This window comes from Crocodylus siamensis, chromosome 15 (genome assembly GCF_052110815.1).
Source record: "Crocodylus siamensis isolate JL-2025a chromosome 15, ASM5211081v1, whole genome shotgun sequence".
NCBI lineage: Eukaryota > Metazoa > Chordata > Crocodylia > Crocodylidae > Crocodylus > Crocodylus siamensis.
In genome coordinates, this window is record NC_143409.1 from 30,179,731 (window position 1) to 30,195,977 (window position 16,247).

Consider the following 16,247-nt stretch of genomic DNA (forward strand, 5'->3'; position numbering starts at 1 on the left):
TGCAAAAAAGGCTAATGGCATACCCAGCTGTATTAGTAGGAGCACTGCCAGAAGATTGAGGGAAGTGATTATTCCCATCTATTCTGCATGGGTAGGGCCATATCTGAAATACTGTGTCCAGTTTTGGCACCCCCCTCCTGCTAAAGAAAGGATTTAGAGAATTTGGAAAGAGTCTAGCAGAGTGCAGTGAAAATGGTTAGGGTGCTGGGGCATATGACTTATGAGGGAGCTGGGCTTATTTCGTTTGGAGAAGAGAAGACCGAGGGAGGATTTAATAGCAGCCTTCGACTACCTGAAGGGTGGTTCCAAAGAGGATGGAGCTAAACTGTTCTCACTCTAGTTGATCTAGTTTTGGATGGTCCTCCTTTGAGCAGGGGTTGGACTAGATGACCTCCTGAGGTCCCTTCCAACCCCAATTTTCTATGATTCTATGATGTGCTACAAAGTTTGTTCAAACACCTATGATGGTTGGGGGTGTGAAACAATCACTGCTCATTGTAAACTGGCATGCTGGAAAACCCCCCAGGTGGCACACAGCTATGCTGACAGAAGAGATCTACAGTTAGCTTTGTTGTCATTCACGGAAATGGTGTGACTGTGCCAATAGAAAAAAAACCCTTTTTCCATCTTACATCCTATCTCCACTAGGGGGCTCTTATAACATAGCTATGTAGGAAAAGCTGTAACAGCAGTAGCACTGTAATGTAACAAAACCCCGACTCTTCAGAACTATTCATAAGTAAGGTAGCTACATTTTCATTATCAGTGATCACACAAGCAAGTAGATCAGCATGTGGCATCTAAAACTGTTTGAGAAGGGAAACACTAGTCACAACAGTGAGCTCAGTTGTGCTTCTTCCATTTGAGAAGGGCTTTGAGGAGACCTTGAACTACCATCTGGGACCAATGCTGCTGCTTTGATCATCACAGACATGCAAAGTACATTTTCATTTCAAAGCATTTTCAAAATTTAGCAAACCAGTAAGACTGTTTACAGAGGTTGCTTGGAGGGCAAGGGATCAGCTCTTCAATAGGGAGGAAGGACTTCATTTTAAGGTGCCATCTCAAAAATGGCTTTTCTAACGATTCTGTGTTCACCAGAGATACACGAGAACAAGAATACTGAGAGTATGTTCAAATGCTGAGGACAAATGGAGTGCAGGTGCTCATCAAATCCGAAAGTAGCAGCCCTAAGCAAACACCAGCAGACACAAATGTAACTGGGGGTTTAGTTCTCATGTAAGCATCTGCTGAGGCTCTAATAAAAAATCTGCATAACATGTTTCAGAACATAATAGCCAGGCAAATTCTAGAGCTGGCAGTCATTAGGCATTTCAAAAGAAAATATTTCTGTTTCAGTCTCTTGAACCCTACTTCACTTGAGTCACAGAAGGGATGAGTTCTGCCCATTTTAACTATGCATAGGCAGCAGCTGTTAAACAGGAAGTCAACAAACATTTAGAGGGCAGCTATAGAGGCTACAGACATAAGTTACATTTAAATGCTACAAATGCCACTGTAATGCTACAAAAAGCTGGTGTACAGATGTGCACACCATCTGTAGAGCAAAAAAGAAGGCAAATCCACTACTTTAAAAAAGGAACTTGTTTGTATCAATAAATTTTGTAGGACATTTCTGTCTAATGGCATAAAGTTCTGTCAGGGTACCTCGGACGCCCAACATCCCAGTCCTCTGTTCTCCCTACTCTCCTCCAAGGGGTGGGGGAGAGCAGAAGACTCCCTGACAGCTTGCCATAGTGAAGTATCAGGGAGGCCTGCCAGGACCCTGTTGTCACACTGCAGTAAGAGCACTGGCAAGAGCCAGTGCCTCTGTTGCTGTGGGCATCAGAAATCATTCCTGCTGCTGCTGTGAGAGCTGCTACTGCTGCTGTAAGGACACTAGGAAAAACAACTTGTGCCACTGCCACAGACTCTGGGAGAACAACTGGAAAAACCCTGGTCCTGTGCTGGTGCCAGCAGTGGGAAGAATTCCCAGCATTCCCAGCACAGGAATGCTAGGAAAAGCTACTGACCTCTGACAATGGAGCTCACTGACAGGCTCCTCCAGGGGCAGGGGCAACAAGAGAAGCCCCCTGGATGGAAAGCGCACCTTTGAGGCAACTTTTGTAACTCTCCAGCCAGAAGATGAAACATCTGAACACCCCCATCATGTTCTATTTTTTGTAACACTACAAAGTGCTGAGGCACTTTACAGGGCTACAGATGAACACTTGACCATCTCCCTAGCCATGGCCAGAACTTAGCACACAGTCAGAAATCAATTATGAAATTCATTTCCTTTTCCTTGGGCAGAGGATGCTAAAGAACATTTTATCTCTGGAACGGTAAGACATACCTTCTGCAAAAAGAAGGGAATAATTCTCTATCGTTTACATAAGATCTACATGAAGTTCTCTATTTAGGGACAAGAAAAAGTTTTTCCCTGTACTGTGACTGTTTTTTTTTTTTATCCTCCCTGCAATGTTCTGCCTGGGTTGAGATACTGTCATATTAAGGGTAGCTCATAGGACTGGAAGCAAGACACAAACCTTTCTACCTTAGACTGCTGACATGAATCAACACAAGTTGGTAATGACTTAAAGCAGAGATTTGGTGGAAGTTTAGTGGGACCTGTGGAATGAACTGGTGGACCTCAGTTTCTGTAGTACAATGTCCACAGAAGTGGACAATCAAGAGAGAGACCAGTGGACAAGCAAGCAGGAAAGCTGACTAATCATAGCTCTCATCCTAGGTCCATTACCTCCAGAACACAATACAGGTACATCTGAATGCTACATAAAGAAGATGGGCAGCTACTTGTTCTATGTTCCAGGCTACAAACTGACACCTTTCATCAACATATTCATTAAGATGTTAACTAAATAAAAAAGCATAAGGAAATCTTGGTTTTTGCTGATTTGATTTCCTGCTTTGTGGGTGTGTGAGGAAAAAGGGGAGGTAGTATAGCTCATGAATCTTTAATACTGCATATGTCCCAAGATACACCAGCAGTTTTTTCAGTACACATCAGCCAAGCCTCTGTATTGTGATTCCAAGCTAGCAGTACTCTCTTTTACTGTTCCTCTGTAGAGGCAGAACATGTGCTAACAAAATACTTCCATGGGTATTGTCAGAATTCCTACCAAAAAGACTTCCAACTAGACTAACCTGAGCTTCTCTAAACAAACTTTTATATACGATTTTGATCCTATCAGATAAACACAACAAATAAATATTGGGTCAAAATGAACTGTTAATATTCTTTCAAACAAGTCTATTTCTTAGGCAACAAAAATGTATTTAATGTATGTTACTTTTACAGTGCAACTAAAAACACCATCTATGGTGATCTCTGAAAAACAAAGGGGAGTATTGATCAAGGCATCTTATGCACGCTACATGGATGAAAGTAAAAAATATTTCTTCATAGTTTAAGCACAAGGAGCAACAATGTGATATAAAATCATTTGTACTTAAACTAGTATTTGTAAGGGAAAAGGAAAAACAAAAAAGCCTTGTTATTTTCTGGCTGTGTCTACATAAGATATTGTGCAGTTGTTACTCTGTAGTCATTTAGTACTTGCATAATCAAGTATTAAATGACTGCACATTAACCAGCATTACTACACAGTAGCGTCCATGGTTTGTGCCCTGCAACACTACTGCACAATACTAATGAACTACTGTGCAGTAAGTGCCTTGTGTAAATGAGGCCTCTGTGTCCAGGCATTTTCTGTCACTGTAGTACATGTAGCACTGGTGGATGTTTACTGTAGATATAATGCTGTAATGCAATGTATAAACATCAAGGCAAACATTAAACATAGATGGCTGTAGTTTGGGGATTAAAGGACCATTGCTAACTTGAATTTTTTAGTTGAAAAAACTCTGTAAAACAAAATTTTTGATAGATTTTTTAATTATCGTATTTACTTAAATATAAGGCAACTCTGAATATAAGCCAACCCCCCCAATAATTAGCTTCTATATTTGGAAAATGTATACATGTGTTATAATTTTCCAGGAATAGAATCTAATTATTGGAGGCTTGCCTTGAATTTCTTCCCTTCCCATTGCTACAGTAGGAAATATAAATCCAGGGGATCAAGTGGCCTCCAGGTCTCCAAAACTTTTTCCCCCTGCAGCTTTTCCGTACCTCCTTAATATCAGACTCTGCTATTCCTTAGCAGGGGAAGTGAACAGCAAATTTGAAAACACTGACTTTGTACTGTGGGTACCCATAGACTTAGGTCACCCAGAATTGATGCATTCTACCTTTTTTTAAAATTGCTTCAAGTTTTAGTACAGATACTCCATAAACACACTTTTAAGCAACACTTTTGTACCTACTTATGCACAAGTACCTACTTGTGTACAAGTACCTACTTATGTACAGACTATGCATATTAGTCCAAAGCCAAAAGGCTCATGATTACCATAAGGTTCATTGGGTTGAGCTCCAGTAGAGTCAACAGTGTTTCAAGCCATAGTTTGCACAGTTACATTTGCATTTTTTTAAAAGCAAGAGAGAAACTTACTAAATACCAAAAGTGCCATCAAATGCACAGATAAAAATTTGGGAAAAAAAGAAATATTTTTGGTAACTTCTTTTACATATGCTTATATATAAATGAAAGGAAAATAATTTCCATGCAGAAATGTAATTTCCAAGGTAACAATGTTCCTTTAAGATTATGGTATGCTGTTGTCAGCTAAAGAGAATTAGTTCTCTGCAGTGAGGTTTGTGAACAGTTGCATGATGCTGCAAATTTTCTGTGTAATTTCAGAGGGAAACTTGGCCAAGAGCTTTGCTGAGCCAGCTGTGTGAATTCCCACAATCTGTGTGAGTTAGCCACGCTTGTCAGCTGACTGCACAGTACATTCAGTAATTTTTAAAAAATACTTTATTGTTTGCATAGTTAGTATGCTACTCAGTGGGTGCATTTGTACATGCCATTAAGGAAATGTGATAAACTCCAGCACAGTTTGCACCAGTCAGCTGCTCCTGGGTGCAGTGTCTACATATATGCTGTAGACTGCAGCAGTCTGAACTGGGGTGGAACAGCCCTGGGCTGGCAGAGGGTCTGGAGAGTCAGCCTCAGGCTCCACATGGTAGTGTCAAGCAGGGGAAGGGCTGGCTGGGGCATGAGGGTGCAAAAGTGAGGGACTAGGCAGCAGGCAGCCTCACTTTAGCACCCTCGTGCCCCAACTAGCCCTTATCACCATTTATATGCATGTTTAGTATTCTGCTGTAAGATAGTACTGTCCCACACAGTACTATCTTACAGTGTAGTTAATTAATTTAATGTGCCCTAATACTGGCATGTGTGATGCTTTACTGCAGAGCTAATAAGTCAGCTCCACAGTAAAGTGTGCATTTAAATACACTCAGTGACTTGCTCTGCCATATTCAGTCCTAGTGTAAAGATACAAAAAGTGTTAGGATGAAGGGTACATTTTGGTAAGTTTTGGTAATGGTAATGGAGAATGATACTGTTTTTAGGTTAAAAATATTGCTTGTAATACAGGGGGAGGAGGGAACATGGGAGAAAGGGGTCCTTTTTAAGTCTTTCTGACATTATGTCTCCTCTTTCTTGATGCTACATTAAGGATGACATATCTCTAGCTTATACAGCTACCCTGAAGAATTAACTTTCGTCTTTGTAATGCAGAGATCCTAGGAGTCTGCCAATATCTGTTCACTACCTTCATTAATGACTTGGAGGACTGAATAGGATTATACTGTATGGGCATATCTACATGCTCATTATTGTGCTTATTATTCATATAATAACAGCGCGTTGGAGCAGCAGCCCTGCAACACATCTACACACACCCTCCATTGTGAGGTACTAGAAAAATATGCATTCACTTATTTTAATGTGCATTAGCTAAAGAGCACAGGTTTTTTATGAGGCTTTAATGCACATTAAAATAGACTAATGCGCAATAAAGTGCATATGTAGATGTGCCCTATACATCTCTTTCTTAAGAGATTTTAATCTTCCTAAGGGTTGTTACAAGCAAGGAGCACAAAAACTTATAATAGACTCTAATAAATTGTTCACAGGTTATCCTAGGGACATGTATGAGGTAAAACATATCTCATCAAGAAAATTAAACCTACAAAAATAAAATCATAATTAACTTCTTAACATACCCTTTAGTTACTAGAACTCCAACACTGTTGAATATCTTCCCTTTCCAGTGCCTATTTTTTTCACACAGTCGCAGAAAAAGGGTCTAACTCAGCATTCCTCACATGAACAGACTTGTTGATTTCAATGAAACAATAAAGTTGTTTTAAGTTAGCATAGTGCTTAATTACTTTGTTAACTTAGTACTCAGTAAAGTACTAATGACTAAAGGCCCCTCCAGGGCAAATCCAGGATTTGGCAAAGTGGGGTGCAGGAGCAGCCACCTGGGCTGCAAGAGTGGTTGCACACCTTGTTCCCAGCTTCCTCACCCCATCCACTGGTGTGAGTAGACCATGCCACCAAAGCTTCTAAGGGCTTTTTTTTAAAGTACCCAAAGCAGTAAGAATCCCACCTTCCTGTGCTAAAAGGCACATCTCCTCCCTCACCTGCTGTCCTGGGAGAAAGAGAAGTTCCAAGCCACTCCTGACCACTCCAGCAAGGCTGCTCAGGGGCTGGGCTCAGCTGAGGATAGTGACAGTGGCAGCAGCAGTGAGCAGAGGGTTCCCCCTCTCTGCACCTGCTCTCAGGGGACTGGGCAGGGTGGGAAAACTCAAGCCCCACCTTGCCCCTGCTGCTGCTATCACTGTTCCTTGCTCAGTCCAACCCCAGTGCAGCCTGGCTGGAGCATGCAGGAGCAGTTTTGAAGCTTCTCTGCCCCTGGGAAAGTGGGAAAAGCAGCAGGGCAGTTGGGAGAGTTGGGATGGGGAAGGGAGGGGACAGGTCTTTAAGCATGGAGGGGAAGGAAGGGAGGATTCATATATATTTTAGGGACATTAAAAAAGTGCCTAGGGCTAAGTAGAGAAAGTCAAAAAGCCTGAGGCTGAATTGATTCAATCTTTGCAGGTTAGTCAAAGATGCATAGATTGAACTGATAAGCAAATAAACAAACATTCACTTTTGATTCCAGAAATGCAGCCACATGCCTGCAGTGATCCAGGCCAGAAGCCAGGGAGTTGGGGGGGGGAGGGCATGGAGGAGGTGCCAGAGCATGCCTCTTGGCTCAGCTGGAGCAGACAGCTTGGGCCAAGGCTAGCCTGCCTACCCTGTGAGGAGGTTTATGGGGGAGGTGCCAAGCATCCTGGGATGCTGGGGGACTGTGAGTTAACTTGAATCTGGAGGGGGTCTGGGACAGAAGTTCAAAAAAATGATTTAACCTAATCAGTTAAGTTAGATACTACATCCATCCAGGTTTATTGTAAACTGATTTCAGCCATTTTGAAAGTGGTGTATGTGCACTGAACTTCTGTTGTGTTACAGATTAGGACCTGTTTCCAGTCACTTATACCAGTTTATGTATAATTTCTGTCACTAACCCAGAAGCTCCCATGGTGTGGTCCAGTCCAAAAGAGGAGTGCAGCTGTACCACTGCACTCCCTCTGGGTCCACCCCGGAACCCCTTTCATTTGAAGAACCAAATTGTGTCAATAACATTCCCATGATTAAAAAAAATGTAAAGGCATGTAAATGATCAAGTCATCACTTGATCTTAGCCAAAAAAAAGACAAGCACTTACATAGAGTAAGGGCTGCATGAATTAGCTTTCTGCTGCCAATCCTGTAAAGCTATTAAAATATCTGCAGTGTCCAGGCCACTTAACCAAAGCCAATACTACTAGGGCTGTCAAATGATTAAAAATTTTGATTGCGATTAGTTGCATGATTAAAAAAATAGTCACAATTAATAATGGTTTTAATTGCACAGCTAAAATATCAAAATTATACACAGAAAAACTCAAAGCTATGCAAAATTATGCAGGTACTTTGTATGGTTGGGGTGGGGATGGGGTATGTATGTGTAGGGGAAAATTTATGAAGGTGTAGGGGACTGTGGGTGTGTGTATGGGGTTTGGAGCCTGGGGAGGGGAGGTCTCCACACGCCCTGGTAGGATGAGGAGTACTGTAGTTGAGGAGTGAGAGGCAGCATTAGGGCTGTGGTGACTGTGGCTTACGAGTGAGGGGCAGGGGCAGGGCCTGGGCATATCACTGCCCATCCCACAATCATATTACTCCCCACCACAGTTGTCCTCTTTCTTAAAATGAAATATGGTAACCCTACAGAAATGTAGCCTAGCAGCGTGGCGAGCAGCTCCCAGCAGGTAAGTTTGTGGAGGGGAAGAGTGGGGGGGAGAGGGAAGGGGTGGGGGGTGCAGATTGAGGTCCCCACAGTGAGGGAGGGAATGAGGCAGGGGTGAATGGGGCCCTAGAGCTGGGGCAAGTCATGTGAGGAGCTGCAGGAAGCTTGTCTAGGATCGTGGAGAGGGCAGTTCCCAGCTACCGCATGCACCCCTGGGGGTGGCATGTGGGGCATGTGCCCCCAGGATTTGTGCACAGGGCGGAGGTGGGCCACTCACTGTAGACTGGGGCTCTGCGCCCTGCTGCCTTTGCCATGGGAGCCACATGCTGGCCACGTGTCCCCTGCCTGCCTGGTGGCAGGAGGCACAACACGGCATTGCACAGCTTCTGGGGGAAAGGCACCATGGCACAGAGCTCCAGTCCACAGTGGGCAGCCTGCCTCCACTCAGCACACAAATCCAGGGGGCACAACCCCCATGACTCCCCTGGGAGTATGCACAGTGGTGAGGAGCTGTGCCCCCCCTTCCCCTGGATCTGTCCCACGACCAGCCCCAGTCCTAGGACCCCATTCACCTTAGCCCCTGCCCCTCTCCCTCACTCACTCACTGTGGAGCCCTCAATCTACTCCCCGCATCTCCCCCCACCCCTTCCCCTCCACAGACTCACCTGCTGGACACTGCTCTACAATTCTCCAGGCTGCATTCCTGGCTACGTGCATGCTGTGGCTGCTCCTCTGTGTGTGTGTATGTGTGTGTGTGTGCCTGTGTTGTTCCCCCCACTCCCTCGCCCATCTTCCTGTTCCAGCAGCTCAGAGCCCATGTCCGGGATGCCCTGCGTTCCTCTGCACTACCACTGCTGCTGGGCTGGCCAGAGGTGGTGGTGATGGTCACAGAGCGGAGCTCCAAAGCCACATGTGCAATTAACGCATTAAAAAAAGTAACACAAGAACCAATTAATGCCTTAATTGTGCACATTAATCACAATTCGTTAACAGTCCTAAATGCTACATTTCCTGTCTTCATTCCTTGTTACAAGCACCATCAGAACTGATTTTGCCTACTCAGGGCATAATCTTGACCTTGTTGACCTGTTAACTTGGCTTTTTGCCCCAGTATATTTCTGACATTATATCTCTTCTTTCTTGATGCTTTGTAATGTTTGGTGCATGGTCAAAGTATTATATGTGAACAGATGCTAATAAACAAAAATAATCACAATTAATAGATTTAATCTGAGCATATGCAAAAAGTTACAGGCATGTCACTCCAGAGAAATAAATTGCTATATTGGAAAGTCATTAAGACTAACAGTAGAAAGATGCAAAATTAACATGGTGCAATGCATTCACTAAGATCTGTAGTTACAGATGAAAAGATGGAAGGGAAATGCAGTAGGAGTTGCAACTTCATTTCACTGGCAGCAGTTTTGTTTGCAGCTATAAGTTCTTGGCACATTTGTCCCCTACACTTCAATCAAGCAGCATACCAGCTCCTATTTAACTGTTATGACAGGTTATTGTGGGTGCTAGTAGTGCCCACTATTGTTAAAGATGCAAACTATTTTCCCCTCATAATACTCCAGCTTTTAATCAGTTACAATTTTCCAAAGCATGCTAGCTCTGTGCTGAAAGTTTTCCATCTTTGGCCTCTATTTGAGGGTCAATATTTTAAATAGGAGCAAAATACTTTCAGCTATTATAAATAATGGAAGACTAATAAAAAAAAAAGAATTTTTTTTGGAAAAAAAAATCTATCTGCATTGAAAACCAAACTCATTGAAAACACAAAGGTGCAATATAAACCGCTGAACTTCAGGATATGATACTTGCTCTGAAGAAAACTCCCATTGAGCACTACTGCCCTTGTTTGTTTTTGGGAAAACAGCATTATAAATGACTGATTAGATTCCGCAGAAATATGTTAAGGTTTGAACAATCAAACAAAACCTTAGCTTTTCAGGGAAACTGTTACACTTTTTCTCTGCCCAGCCAGGTGGGAGCAGCAAGGGACTACTGTAAATGCTTTACTGAAAATGTCATCCCTATCAACCATAAACAAAAATAAACCAAACAGAATTTCAAGAACAGGAAAAAAAAAAATGCTCTTAAATAAATAAATAAAACTATAAGAGCATACAAGATCCAGTGATTTTTGGGGCTTCCACATTTTGCACCATTTTATAATATTCTGAAAATTCTACACTTTCATCTAGTGTGATGATAATGATCACAACAAAACTAGATGTGTTGCTGCCCTGTTAAGCTGAACTTGCAGCAAAACAGCAGCAAAGACAAGAATTCACTTATCCCCTACACAATGATTCTTGGTTTGTATACTGTAAAGCACTTCCAGGTTATTCCTGTTACAATGGTAAAGCATCTGTCAGCATCAAGGTGTGATGTTGCTAGCATTAACACAGTCTAGGATTTGACTTTTTCAGAGATTTGTTTGATGAACTGAATTGTAGACATCAAAGCCCCTTTAGGCTCTCTGCATGGATGCTTCTTATCCTAAGCAGGAAGCTTTTCTTTGATGAAAATAATCAAGCTGATGAATGAAAGTAGTCACATTTTGAAACACAGAGGTAAATGGCCAAGTGCATGCCAATAGGATTAGAACAATGTGAAGTACAGGCAGTAAGGGAAAATTCGAACCCAATACTTGTACTTTCCTAAATCCAGAAAGAAGAAAGGAATACAAATATGGACACAGTTAGCTTTGGCCGTGTGGAGAATACAGGAATTTCTGTATTTTTTTTTCTAGGAGATAAGCATGACCCAGTTTAAACATCTGTTATTGCACTGACACCTACAAGGACTGAAGGGGCTCATATAGTCTCGGTAAAAAGGAAGAAAGAGACCAGTGTTGGTCACATAGGCACAGTGGCATTGGCTTGAATAAATGATTACCCCCCCCATACACACAAAAAAACCCCAACCATGTGAACATAGGCAATGATCTTGGATATTGGATACTGGACATTGCCTTTGGCTTCAGAGAATGCAGAGCTGAGTGGAGCTGGAGTTGAGACTGTCTGCAGGTGATTCTAGTGTACCTGTGCCAGCATCCACTGAACACCAGACAGCCACAGCTTATAGTCTCCTATTAATCTTTGCACACCGCAATTTGTAATTTTGAGAAATAAGAGGCTACATCTGGTTTTGTCTATGTGGCTGTAACCAGGTCTCTGTCATGGGTTTGCTGACAGGGTTCTTCTGCAGGGCTCCTCCACCCCTACACCTTGCTCCTTGCCTCATGTGGATAAATTAAGTCCTTGCCTCTCTTTCCCCCTTTTTCTTGGTTTAACTCCAATAATGGAACAGGAGATAAGAACATAAGTAAACAAACAGGCTAACACGCCCATCCTCAAAGGGTTGTTGAGTCCCTCAAAACAGTCTGTTTATTATACCCCCGGGTTTTGTCCCCGGAGAACATAAACAAACCTTCCATCTTCAGGTCAACAAACACATCTCCTCCTCAAGTAAACAAATGAAGGTGGAACCAACCTCTGGTTTCCCTTCAGTTCTCAGACCCCAGGAGAGCGTGCTCTATCCTGGGCTGCAGGATTCTGCTTTGCTGTCATCTCTTTCTGTCTGGACCCTTTTAATCCACAGACCATATGCATAGTCTTCTCACTACAGACCCTGGGAGAGACAACTCTGGCATGACACTTGTCCAGCAGCTTCCATGCTTTTTCTCCCCCTCCCCAGCAGTGTTCAGCCTGCTGGCTTTTATTTCCAGCCTCGCTCAGCTTCCCTGCTGCTAGGACAACCCCTCCAGTCAGCTGGAGCTAGTCAGATGAGCTTTGGTATACCTGGGGAGCTGCCTTCCTGCTTCTAGAACTGCTTTTTCTCACAGCTTGTGGCAAACTTCCCCACTCACTCCTCGACCAGGTGAGTTGCTGGTTTTCTATCATTCTCCTATTACAGAGGCTTCATCCAGAAATGGGGAAACTGAAGCAAACAAAGAGGGCTGTGATTTGATTTTCTGTTCAATGAGGAAGAACAGGTTACCCTCCCAATCTCAACAGCACAGTTTCAAGGAGTTTTTTTTACAATTATGTGTGTTAATAGGAAGCAAGATATATCTTTTTGGACATAGGCAGGCAAGGTTGTTTGGGTAGATGTGATATCTTTATTAGACCAACCAACTAGCTAGAAAAAGGTATTTTCGGACACAAACACCCTTCTTCAGGCAATGGGAAACTGGTGATGTTTTGAGTTCTCCACAGTAGAAAAGAAAAGAAAGTAAAGAAGCAGTCTGTGAAGATGCGAATGAGTGGATGTTTGAAAAGCAAAGGGTAGAGATGTGGGGGGAAAGGGAGGGTAGGGGAAGAGTGGGAAAAGTGTGAAGGAATGCATGGAGTCAGCTAACAGGCAGGTTACCTGGTGTGTTGTAATGTGTCATAAATCCAAGATTAAGTCCATGATTTTTTTGTATCCAGTAGATTTATGAAGTGAAGTTTGTAGGCTTGCCTACAAAAACTGTTTTGTAAATACCCTTTAAGAATCAGAACTGAGAAACTGGAGAGGGAGTGACTGTCTTGTGAGAAGTGTGCACCTACAAGTAATTGGATATTTTTGTCTTTGGTGGATTTTCAGTGTGCTTTCATTCTGGTTAGACATACCAGAGAGCTTGGCTATAAATTACAGGTTTTTTGGTGTGTCTAGAAGATTGCTGGTTTTGTGTGGATATATGTATGTTGGTCCATATGTTTCTTGTATATGGTGGTTTGTATTTTACCATTCTGGATATTGATCATGGTGTTTAAAAAGGAAATGTTGGTGAACCTTGCTAACCTCATCACCAAAAGCAAACATCCTATGACCCAAACCACACCGAATGGATCCAGACCATGGCAAGACAAGAAATGTAAAACCTTCCAACACATCTCCACCAGTCCCACAATAATTCTACCCCGCAACAGAACTATCACCATTCCTGGATCTCACACCTGCACCTCAGAAATGTAATATCTCTCATCCAGTGCACCAAATCCCCTGATGGAAAATATGTAGGAGAAACCAAACAACAACTGCATCCCAGAGTGAATGCACAGTGAGCTGACCCCTTGCATTCCTTCACACTTTTCCCTCCTCTCCCCCTATCTCTACCCTTTGTCTTCCAAACTTCCACTCATTCACATCTTCACAGGCTGATTGTTTAGTGTAGCTTCTTTTCTGCCTTGGAGCACTCAAAACATCAGCAGTCTCCCATTGCCTGAAGAAGGGTTTTTGTGTCTGAAAGCTTGCAAAGAAGTTTTTCCAACTATTTAGTTAGTTTAATAAAATATAGCATATCTACCCAAAGAACCTTGCCTGCCTATGTCCTTAGACCAACATGGTTACAACCAACAACTCTGCATATCGTTTGGACAGCATATCACTGCATATATTGACTACTCACCTTTATTTTGGCTGCATCCAATGGAAGATTCTACCATCAAGTTGTTAAGATGAAGTTTCACACTCTCTCCAAGACTGTGATATGGAAAGGGAGCATGAATATAAAATAGAAATGGCAATTCCCTGAAAGGGTGTGCACAAATTTCTGGACATCTCTGCCCAAGGGAAAATAATGTTGAAGTGGGAGAATTGGAACAAATGTGCAGAATGTCTGTACTGTTTTAAGAAAAGCCTGTATGACAAATGTTATCCACTCCCTACTGCACTGTGATCTCCTAAGACTGAAGAGGTAAGTTTCTTCATGGAGAATAAGAGACTGGTATTGGTTCTGCTGGCATGTCCGTACATGAATCACCAGGAAATAAATGAAGTTTTATTGGCAATACAATTGGAAACCAATGACCAGATGTTAATTTTTAGTCAATGGCAGCCAAGGGAGGCAGAACATGAGCAAACAGCATGGCTAAAACATGAAATAGAGAACTGAGGCATTGGAACACTTAGATAAGAAATATGATGCCCCGTGCAAGCAGAGAGATGGAATCCTGTTTTTCAACACATACTGTATTTTTGGAATAAATGTGCATACTGGAACAAATTATTTCAATTTGGCCATTTTGTTGTATTATGAATATAAGCTTTCTCCATTAACATATTTAATTAGGCTATGAATATACACTTGCATATAAATTCACCATGTGTTCATTTTCTTACAAAGTATTTTACTACATGTAATTACTTTTTCTACATAGCAACAGTACAGATGAAAGGAAACTACCTAGGAAAACCAGAGAACTACCTGAGTAAATTGTAAAAGTATATGATTAGATTCTTATCCATTCAGCAAAGTGCCCACTGAGCCCAATAAGAGTCTTTCTCAAGTAAGAAATTCAGAACTATCCTGTTCTTCATTCGAGATGATAAAGATATAATTATTCTTTTTCCCAACTTTCCTATTTTGTTTTGTAGGGTAACATTCTCTCATTTTTGTGTTCAGTTCTACTTAACTCCAGTGAAGACAGGGAGTGTTAGTAGAAACGAGAACTTTACAGCAAATGTTGATTTGTAGTCAGCATCAAAACTCTCATTGACTTCAGTGGAAGCAGTGCTGGGCCATATATCCAAATAAATTGTTTCATGTTGTTGTTCAAACCTTTGCATTATACATACCTCTGAAAAGAACACAGACAGGATGACTAGGCTGATCCAGTGAATAATTCCTGCAAACTGGGATGCATTTGAAACTGCAATTAACACAATATAATGAAGCGTGATTTTAGTAGCAGGCAGTAACTTGTACTTTTTTAATACTGAATGACAGTTTATATCATCACAACTTACAACAACAAAGAGAAGCATTCTGTGGGAAACACGCCAGAAATGTAACAAAGGGGACAAGATGTTATGGTCCTTTATCCCTTTTAGGATGCTCACTCAAAACAGCTCCGGTCAGCAATGACTGGAAGTTTTTATCCAAAGGCTTGACTTGCTCATTTTAAATAAGCTATATCATTCACTGCTCCTATGCAATGATCACCTAAAAGGTTCATTAACTGAGAATCTCCAGGAAGAGGGCACATCACGGTTTTCTCTCTTTGAATTTGAATCACAACCACAGAAGGGTTACTGTACAGTACAGAAGTAGTAGTATATTGCATTGGAGCTTTTGAAAAATAAAGCAAGAAATTGGTGTAGGAACCGGGGTGCCAGGCTGGTGGCAGAGAAAGCAGAAATATTTCTTAGGGAAGGGCTTTTATGTCCCTTTCCTCTCAGCCTGATTTCTTCCTTTGAAGGCCCTCCATCCAACTCCACTAGCATGGTGCCCTTTTGGGCCAGTGAACTGCTTGGAATGGACTGAATCACAACTCTAGTAAAAGTTATCAGCCCCATTTAAAACTCTACAGAAAAAGAGAAACGTCCAAATGACACGGCAGATCAGTTCTGCACCTGTTCTGTGCATGAAGTGCTACAGAAACAGATCTTCAGTATATAATACCCTACACTGTCGGTGCTTTCACTATCATGCTTTCACTGTACAAGTTCTATTGGCTTTACAAGCAGATGTAGACTAAACCCTGTGCAACTAAAAACAATCCATTTGTCCTTGAAAGAATATTTAAAATATCTTTGGTTTTTTTAAATTTGTGCCCTGGAAGATCAGTAATTATTTAGACCAAGGTTTTCCAAGACTTGTGCTTAAACTCAGACTTCCAAACATAGACATCTAAATCAATGGCTTGTTTTTCAGAAGAGATCCCTCAATTAGGTACCTTCATATAGTATTCACTGGCCACTATTTCCGTAGAAGAACAAGGTAATAACTGTGTCAAGACTCTGCTCCCCTCTAATTTAGTTGAAGTCTATGAAACAAAAAGCTGCAGTGAGACTAGTAGCAGAAAGATTGATCCTGTTAATGTTCCACGCCATAAATCTAACCGAGTAGAATTAGAACAAAATGAACCGTCAACTGAAAGCCCATATGAAACCACTCAAAGAGGAACTGTTAGGTGGGAAATACATATACTCGCAAAATATTGCAACTCTGAACTACATTAATAAAAGTATTGACCAACT

General features: G+C 41.9%; 1 protein-coding gene across 1 annotated transcript in view; it reads right to left on the reverse strand.

Annotated features, from left to right (window-relative positions):
- The window catches only part of TMEM266 (transmembrane protein 266), a 149,891-nt gene that overhangs the window by 45,998 nt on the left and 87,646 nt on the right, over positions 1-16,247 (reverse strand). Inside the window, exon 5 of the mRNA XM_090028768.1 lies at positions 14,844-14,917. Within this exon, the coding sequence (XP_089884894.1) occupies positions 14,844-14,917 (74 nt within the window). The remainder of the gene's footprint in view (positions 1-14,843; positions 14,918-16,247) is intronic.